Source organism: Acartia tonsa, chromosome 11 (assembly GCF_053477335.1).
Source record: "Acartia tonsa isolate MP-2025a chromosome 11, ASM5347733v1, whole genome shotgun sequence".
Classification (NCBI taxonomy): domain Eukaryota; kingdom Metazoa; phylum Arthropoda; class Copepoda; order Calanoida; family Acartiidae; genus Acartia; species Acartia tonsa.
In genome coordinates this window covers 20,376,561-20,385,636 of record NC_137270.1, presented here as the reverse complement: position 1 = coordinate 20,385,636, position 9,076 = coordinate 20,376,561, and the positions used below count along the sequence as shown (strand labels likewise).

The 9,076-nt window shown below is 34.9% G+C and overlaps 1 protein-coding gene across 6 annotated transcripts; it reads right to left on the bottom strand.

The window, feature by feature from the left end:
• Positions 1–128: 128 nt before the first annotated feature.
• On the bottom strand, positions 129–7,545 carry LOC145332815 (ral GTPase-activating protein subunit alpha-1-like). Of its 6 annotated transcripts, XR_013884318.1 has the most exons (7): positions 7,290–7,545; positions 6,547–6,654; positions 5,885–6,002; positions 5,184–5,270; positions 4,182–4,238; positions 3,828–3,896; positions 3,238–3,283 (listed from the first exon to the last, which is right to left on the bottom strand). XR_013884318.1 is itself a non-coding variant. In XM_080177883.1 (6 exons), the coding sequence occupies exons 3-6, from the start codon at positions 3,278–3,280 to the stop codon at positions 184–186; spliced, it is 651 nt and encodes a 216-aa protein (XP_080034009.1). In that variant the 5' UTR covers positions 3,281–3,283; positions 4,182–4,238; positions 5,184–5,265; the 3' UTR covers positions 129–183. The 6 variants fall into 6 exon arrangements, 4 of the variants coding, with proteins under 4 accessions (XP_080034009.1, XP_080034008.1, XP_080034010.1 ...); XM_080177883.1 differs by lacking the exons at positions 3,828–3,896; positions 5,885–6,002; positions 6,547–6,654; positions 7,290–7,545 and adding exons at positions 129–271; positions 2,024–2,284; positions 2,732–2,853 and having other exon boundaries at positions 3,101–3,283; positions 5,184–5,265; XM_080177882.1 differs by lacking the exons at positions 5,184–5,270; positions 5,885–6,002; positions 6,547–6,654; positions 7,290–7,545 and adding exons at positions 129–271; positions 2,024–2,284; positions 2,732–2,853 and having other exon boundaries at positions 3,101–3,283; positions 4,182–4,243.
• Between the last annotated feature and the right edge of the window lie 1,531 nt (positions 7,546–9,076).

Below are 9,076 nucleotides of genomic sequence, written 5' to 3'. Positions count from 1 at the left end.
TAAAAATTTACCAAAAATTGTGGTAAAAACGGGTGGTAAAAATCACGAGAAAGTGGTAAAAAACGACTGACCTTAATTATAGAAAAACATCGCTTGTAGGTATAAATCGCAAAAATAAAAAAAAATTGTTTTCATTTTTATCTTTATTGATTGAAACAACACTTAAACATATTTTTCTTGATTCTACTGCTCTGGCCGCGAAAACTGTTGCGCAACCTCCTGGATTTGCTGGGCACCGGCCCCATTCGACCTCGTATCACTGATATTCAACCTGGAATAAAATTGCTCATTAGTTAATTAGATAATTACAGGGATATAAAGGGATAAGACAATGGCTGATAAATTGATGTTCATCTCTGATGATGATACACATCGTTACCCCTTCTGTAGATTACAATAAGTGATTGAAATGTTAGGACACTCAACTTAATGAACCAACCAATAAAAAATCAATAAAAGTACCCAAGGTTGTTAGGCCAAAGAATAAGAAAATGTTATTTGAAAACTTTGGGGGCTAGTGTAATTTACAGCCCAATGTCCCATCCCTCCCTACTAAATATCTAATCTATAATACAAAGTAGAACGATGTCTGTCCGTCCGTCCGTCCGTCCGTCCGTCCCAAAGATAAAGCCTATACTCGCTGTTTACGCAAATGTGTCAGAACTTCCCCCCCCCCTTACTCTCACACCTAAATTTTTTCTTTTGAAAGCAAAAATAAAAGTGTGTAGGTTCGACTCCCCCTCTCCCCCCTCATTCATTTCCTACAGGCATCTTGACACGTGGCAAAAAAATCAGCAAACTTATCTAACTAAACATCTTTGAAAACGCAGAACGAGAAAAAATAAAGGGAAAGCTTACCTGGAAAACATAAGCAGTAACAACATCCGTGGCTAACAAGAACATGCTGTGTCCATACTACTCGGCATTACTGATTATATGCTTCACGTGGCGTATGGAGTCGTGGAACGCGGGGTCCTAAGGTATGGAGGATTAAATGAAGGAAGGAAGTGGACTGTTTATTACACTAGTCCCCAAAGCTTTATTTTCTTCTTCGTTGCTTTAACAACTCTAGGGACTTTTATTGAATTTTGAATGGTTGATTAATCAAGTTAAGTGTCTAAAGCTTTCAACAACTAATTATACTCCACAGAAGGGGTAATTTTGTGTATCATCATTGCTGATGTACATCAATTTATCCGCCATTGTCTTGTCCCTTTAGATCCCTGTCCCAAACAAGTACTAATATTAGATAAATTTAGACCTAAACCCCAGGCAGGGAGGGTAAAATATGGTGTAAATATCATAATGGTATCCAAAGTTTCAGAAACAAGTTTACTTATTCGTCAACTCAAAAACTTTGAGTACCTAATTTTTATTAGGTAAATCTTGATTTAATTTCAATACTTCGTCTTTTGTCCTATCCCATAAGAACCATGTTTCCCGTTGTGTCTACAGAAACGTAAATTATTTTAGTACAATCTTTTTTTAAACTTAAACAATATTTTACTTCGTCTTAAATCATTTAATAACCCATTCCTGAATAGCCTTGGTCCCTGGTCCACGTCTACCCGGGGAGGGTGGAGGTCCCCTGCGTCCTGGAGAATAGTCACCTGGTGGCCCTTTGGATGGGGGTGATGACATGTACCTTGAATATTCAGATTAGTTTATAATAAGTAAATGTTATGTCGTTATCTATTAAAAATAACATATATCATCAAAATTCTAAAAAATACCTATTAAAAATCAAATTAGGTAAAAAAAACTAGGTACTTTATGTCATTATTGAGAGGAGACAATGAACTGTTAATTTCATCAGTCCCAAAAGTTTTATTATAACGTTTTCTTATTCATTGGCTTAGGTAACTACTTTGGGGAGTTAATTAAATTTTGATTTATTGTTTCAATAAGTTGAGTGTTCAAACGTTTTTTAACCACTAATTTTATGTATCATCGATGTTGATGTTCATCAGTTTATCGGCCATTGACTTATCCCTTTACATCCCTGATATAAATTTGATTTTACCTTGGGGGTGGCCGACCTCTTGGTTCAGGTGAGTAATCCCTGGGTGGTGGGCCCCTACCGGGAGGTCCCCTCCTGGGTGACGGGGAATATTCTCTGTGGTGGGGGGGAGGAGGTCCGCGGGGGGGTCCTCGTGGCGACATATCCCTCATTGGCGGTGGGGGGCCTCTGTAACGTTGTTGTGGAGGGGAGTAGTCGCCCCTGGGGTGTGCCTCCCTTGTGAAGTAATGTGAGGGGGGTCCGTAGCCATCTCTCCTCTCATACCTGAAAAAATAAAAATAATTTACTTAAAAAGTTAAAATTCATTAAAAAAAAGGTTTTTAAAATTTTTTGATTGTTAGAAAAGGGAAGAACTAATAAAAAAGAGCATATCTAGGTAGGAAAGTTATTGTAATTTTAGAAAATCTTTAATAAAGCAATAAAAGAGATGGTAGGCATTTAAAGTTAGCAAATTTGGAAATTACACTAATATATTTTGTTTATATACTAAATTGTTTAAAGTAAAAAGGTTCTTTGTCTTTAGCTTAAGATTTCGATAACTACTAAACCGATTGAGTTCTCCTTTATAGGTAGGAAAGCTTCTCATATGACACGGAATGGTTTTAGACTATATTTCTGTCCCCTATCTATCCTTTTTAATACAGAGCCCCTAAATGCTAGGGCCGCAGCCGCTAGCAATATCTAAACTAATCTTAAAATTTAAAATTTTACCTTGGTGGAGGGGATCTACCACCCCCTCTGCCACCACGTCCTCTGAAACCACCCCTGTCCCCTCCACGGCCTCTGCCTCTAAAGCCACCCTTATCACCTCCCCTTCCTCTAGAGCCACCTCTGTTATTTTTAAATGTTTTCATTTTGAAAAAAAAAATTCGATGATTTTTAGTAAGTATTTTGGAAGATTAATTTTAAATTTTTTTATCTTAGGTACTGCTGTTTTATTAGCGCAGCAACTTTATAACAAAACTGTACGTCAGTCCATGGCGAAATTACAAAAAATGCATTGCTTTTAAACGTTACATTTAATAAATAAGCCTACCTAAAGATTTTCTAACTTTTACTTTTTAAAACAAAAACTTTCCTAGAGTAATGTGGGGGGCTGCGTCTTTCATACCTATCCCCGCCCCCACCCCGGCCTCTACCTCTGTAAGAACTGCGCCCCCTATCACCTCCGCGTCCTCTATCACCGCCTCCACGTCCCCTGCCTCGTCCCCGGGATATTTCCACTCTCAGCCGTTCACCGGCATATAATGTACCGTTCATTTCCTTAAAAATAAAGTGAAGTAAAAATAACTTCAAGACCTGAAGTTTGTTTAATAACAATAAGGTAAAAATAAATCAAAACAATTCCCTATAACTTAAAAATACCTCCTACCCTTGTGGAATATTCTAAACCCTTCTTGATCTCCCTAAACCTAACTAAAAGCAGTAGTGAAAGTTTCAAACAAAAAATGATAAATAGAGGATTATTTGGGTCCTCATGAAAACGATAATTTATTCCGTATCTAACCTCTATTAATGGGAGTTAAAAGTTTCTTATCGTATTGTGTACAACACTCAGCGATTTTCCGCGGAGAGTAAAAATAAAAGGGTTCCAGTTTTGTTGGCTCTAGGGTCAGACCAAGAAAATTAATTAGGCCAGGAATTAATTCTGTTATCTATATTTCGTATAAAATCATCTTCAATTCGATTCGATATGTATGTTGCTTTTCTGTGTGGCTCAGAACCGGCTCTAATCTAACGTAAATTAATCGGATTTGGAGCCAAAGTGTAAGAAGATTGGGTACCCAAAGTATCAAAAGAATGGTACCTGAACTGCTTTGTCAGCTCCGTCGGGATGATTAAAAGTTATAAAACCATAACCTTCACCAATAAATACCTACAAAAATACTTTTATCAACGTCGAAGTTATTAAACATTAAATTTTTGGCATTATAATGAAATGTTATTGAATTTAAAAATAGTAATATCAATAAAACTAGGTACAGAGACCACATACATTTATTAGAATGGTGTCAGCTTTCAAGTAATGAAAAGGTGAAGGCAAGCCTTGACTTTTAAGGGGGTGGCAACACCCAGCCATTTTGTTGTAAAGAAACCAAAATATTGTTTGTATTATTATACAGAAGATAAATATAAGCTGCGAAACTTTTCTGTAACTTACTTCTTCAACTGCCCCCTATGTTTCAAATGCTGATCTGAGGTCTTGTTTCTTTACAATCTAAATAAAAGAATTTGTTATAATCAAAAACTATAGGTATGAAACTAAAAAAATACGACAAAAGTAGAAACCTTATACTTTTTAGCTAGACCAAAATAATCAGTAGGTAACAAGTTTGAAATAGATAGGACAATTCCTACATGCTTGAATTAATGATAATAGCTATGAGTTTCGTCCATACAGACCGGCCATCCAACACTAATTATAGAAAAGCTTCGCGTTTACAAAAAAACATAATTCCCTTCCACAAAATAACAATGATAACGTTTATGAGAGTAAAGCTCTCAAATAAGACAGTGGGACAAACGGAATTTTGTTGGTAAAACTTCAAGGATTTAAAGGGATAAGGCAATCCCCGATAAATTGATCCACATCATTAATGATTATTAACAAAATTACATCTTTATAATTATAATTTTTTTTTCAATTTTTTTCAATTTTGTACCCCCCCCCCTCCCCCCCCCCCCGACTACCGACGAACAACTATTTTAGGTTAGGTTAGGTTTTAGGCTAGGGAGCCGAGCGCTGCGGCTAGGCAGGCAAGTGGGCCGAGCGCTGCGGCTAGGCAGGCAAGTGGGCCGAGCGCTGGGGCTAGGCAGGCAAGGGGGCCGAGCGCTGCGGCTAGGCAGGCTAGGGAGCCGAGCGCTACATTTCTAAAAGGATAATACCACCTACTCTAATGAATGTAGAATATACGTGGATATTACAACAGGGGGAAAAAATTGTCGTTATTTTAGCTTGCTAACATGAAATTCGTTTATTGGTCAGTTTGTTCAACCAGTAGTAGGGTAAGGATTGGGTTTAAAGAAGGGGGGTATCTTTATTTTAGCCAGCTGTGAGCATCTCCTTATCAGAGTAAATGAAAATGTGGTACAACATCCCAGTAATAATATATCGATTATTTTTATAAACTTTAATGGAAAAAACATTAAAAAAATAATATACCTGTCTAGCTAACACTCTGGTAAGGGTTTCCATAGTCTTAAACCACTCCCGGATTAATTCTTCCCATAAAGTTAGTCCACTCAAAACCTAAAACAAACGAACTTATTTTGACAAGTAGAAAAGTTGGTGGAAAAATAATTCATCTAAATTAATGAAGCAAAAATTCGTCCCCAAACTTCATTTTTAATTCTTGATACAGATTTTAAAGGGTGGGGCTTAAAGGGTGTTAACTCCACTCAACCCGTAAAACCCCTTATTTGTTTCCCTTCAAAATTAAAAAAAAAATATATTAGATTACCAACCTCAAACCTTTGAAATCCCTCATTTTATCCCTCTTAAAATTAAAAGCTTGACGTACAATCAACCATTGGTTGTCTTTAGGACGATTGGCAAATAGATCTGATTCCTGTACTGTAGAACAAATAAAACATTATGGAATGGATATAGAATATACGTGGATATTGATGACAGTGGAAAAATTGAAGTCAATTTAGGTTGCTAACATGAAACTCATTCAATGGTCAGTTTGTTTATCCAGTAGGACGGGACGGAATGGAGTAAAGGGGGCGAATTAGGGTTATCGTCATTTTAGCCAACTGGGAGTTTTACTTTATTAGAGAAAATAAAAATCTAGTGTAACATCCAAGTAATAAAATATCTATTTCTGCAGGTTATCTTAATTATAGTATAGCTAACATTACCTCTAGAAACTGATCCCAAAGTTCACAGGACACAACAACATAGAGATTAGCCTTGATCCATGTGACAATGAGGGTCTGGAAGATGGCCTGGGTCAACCTTCCTCCAAGGGTGTCCTCCCTGATAAGCATAGATAACTATTAACTAAAGATCCAAGAACAAATTAAATATAAATAGGCTATTTTTATTTAAGTGTGTAGGTAGGTATAAAGTATACTTTTTATCTAAAAATGGTATTTTTGTCTCTGATTTTATTTATCGCGTCGTATTATAGACAGCTTTCCGCGACTGGTAAAATGAGAAATTTTCAGATCAATAGCAATTTTGTTAGCCCCGAGGGGCCAAAGGACTGGCCTAACAAAGCTGGTATTGATAATATAATTTCTAGACTATTGTTCATAGAAAATTGTCTGTAATACGTAATTTTTCAGTATGGCCCAGAACCATTTTTAATCCAGGGGATATTTATCGGTTTCAAAGCCATACTGGAAACTCTTTGTTTAGGTCAAAACTACATTAATATCAATTTTTCTTTATTTTAGATTTAGTGTGCTGACTAAACAAACTAATTTCATTACTTCTTCTTTACAAGCAAAATGCTAGTGAATTTGTTCTTAAATACTTAAAGAAAATCGTAACTTCTCTATAATAATTATCTATGTGCCTGCGTCTTGGTGGTGTTTCTGTGAGGGTGAGTTGAGTTATCTGCAGCAAGATAAAGAGTAACTGCTCCCATGTTCGCCCGTCCATCTTTACATTCATTACCATAAACCTGACCAAAATAAAATTATTGTTAGATTAGGAATATCTATTTCTTAAATAAAATTAACAGGATGTCTTTCTGTACCATGTGAAAAAGTTTAATTTTAGCTATAATGGGAGAAAAAATCGGCGTTATCCTCTTAGAAATTTTTTTTTCAATTTTTTTCAATTTTGTACCCCCCCCCCCCCCCCCCCCCCCGACTACCGACGAACAACTATTTTAGGTTAGGTTAGGTTTTAGGCTAGGGAGCCGAGCGCTGCGGCTAGGCAGGCAAGTGGGCCGAGCGCTGCGGCTAGGCAGGCAAGGGGGCAGAGCGCTGCGGCTAGGCAGGCTAGGGAGCCGAGCGCTGCGGCCAGAGTTCATAGTTCGCTGTCGGGGGGGGGGGGGGGTACTCAAATTTTCAATATTGAAAAAAAAATTTCTAAGAGGATAATACCAAAAAATCAATTTAATGGACATTTTATATAATACGGAAAATTTCTTCCTTTCCCTGTACCTTATAAAAATCGTCGGAAAAAGCCGTTTTTTAAGCAAACAAAAGCGCGTTTTGCTCTATCTGTGAGATATTATGAATAAGATAATGTTAAGATTTGATATTAAGATGAGAAAAATTTACGTTCACAGTCCCTTTAAAGACACAATACCTGTAATAATAATGTACAAACTTTTCAACCACTAATAATACCCTGGCCTTTCTAATTATAAGCCTAGGCAGAGCCATGCTGGTGATGCTAGCTCAAGCGTGTACCGTGGTTTCTGTAGAACTGTACTTCTGAAGCCAATACAGGGTTACGAAAGTTTAAATTGATGTTTTTTTTTTAATGTTAATATTAAATGTAATATAGTTTTGTAATGACATATAAAATATATATTCGATAGAATATAAAAAAATATAGTGCATTCAATATTAAAAAAAAATATTTAAATATATATATAGTTGTTAACCATATATGAACATATATGAATCTATTTCCGGTCGGGTTCTTAAAAGATATTGCCGCGTTTTTTCGACATTTTTTACGCTATGAATAACAAGCGCGACATTCGCGAAATCTAAAAGAGTATACAATGATTTATTTAATTATTTCGCTTTTGATGGTACGGCCTTCATAGAAAAAAAAAAGATTATCTTCAATCCATTTTTGCTGCATATTAATTAATGCATCTTTTTAGAGCTGTGTTAGACATTAGAAAAATTGCTAAAAAAATAATTTAAAATTCAGTATTTTTATGTTATATACTCTGTTTGAAATTCTATCGTCAACGTTCAATCAATCAATGTCTAAAAAACGCCGAAAAAATGTGGCATTCATCTTTTAAAAACCCATCTCGGTGGTATTTCCGGTTGGCAAAGACAACATAAATATAGAAATCATGAAACATTGTTGTTCCACAATTTTGCCACATTTTTAAACATCTTGCTTAAAAAAAATCTTCCAAACAAATTGTAAATTCTACAAATTTAAATATTTAGAGAAAATTGAGTAGTAATTTACTTCTTGATTCAAAATATTTGATTAAATTGAATCAAAACTAATAATTATTTTTGGCACTCTATATTCAAATAATCATAAGCTTATCAATAGTGCGCATGCGCGCACAGAGGTGCCATAAATTTCAAAACTTAAAAATATAAGTTTTGTAGCGAAATTACTCTATAATTCGAAATCTCTGTCTTTCTTTTAGAAACATTCAGGGGAATATACGAAAGCTCATATTTATATTAAAGATGAAAAATCGATAAATTCAAATGCACACGGCACATCTGCGTAAACACACACACCTGGATTTTTTTTCTTTTAATTTTAATTCGTATGAAGCTAGCTCAAATAAGTAAATATTAAATTTGATATATTTTTGACGATGCGGGAGGATGTTTTAAAAGAAATGATGAAATAATTTTCAAGGTTTTAAAAAAAAGTTAGCTTCTTTTATGCGAAAAAATTCAATAAAAAGTAAAAATTTTTACCAAAAAGTTGGTCAAATTTTACCAAGTTTTTTTTTTTGTTAAAGTCCAAAAATCTGGACTTAGCCTAAAAATTTACCTTGTCAATTTTTACCAAAAAGTTGGTCAAATTTTACCAAGTTTTTTTTTTTGTTAAAGTCCAAAAATCTGGACTTAGCCTAAAAATTTACCTTGTCAATTTTTACCAAAAAGTTGGTCAAATTTTACCAAGTTCATTTTTTTTGTCAGAGTCCAAAAATCTGGACTTAGCCTAAAAAAATACCTTGTCAAATTTTACCAACTTTTTGGTAAAAATTGACCAAATTGCGTTTTTTTGTCTAAGTCCGAAAATTCGGACTTAACCTGAAAAATAGAGTTGTAAAATTGACCACATTTTTGGTAAAACTTCCAAAAGTGGTAAAATTTAAAAAAAAAAAAAAAATTTTAAATTTAGGCTTCATTGAATAGAAGTCATTATTTTAAAGT

Excerpts from the sequence above, each read along its gene's own strand:
- LOC145332815 (XM_080177883.1), bottom strand. The coding sequence starts at position 3,280 with ATGAACGGTACATTATATGCCGGTGAACGGCTGAGAGTGGAAATATCC. Across the intron at positions 2,854-3,100 it reads GCAGCCCCCCACATTACTCT|AGAGGTGGCTCTAGAGGAAG; the intron begins AGGAAAGTTTTT and ends TTTAAAAATAAC. Across the intron at positions 2,285-2,731 it reads GGTAGATCCCCTCCACCAAG|GTATGAGAGGAGAGATGGCT; the intron begins GTAAAATTTTAA and ends TTATTTTTTCAG.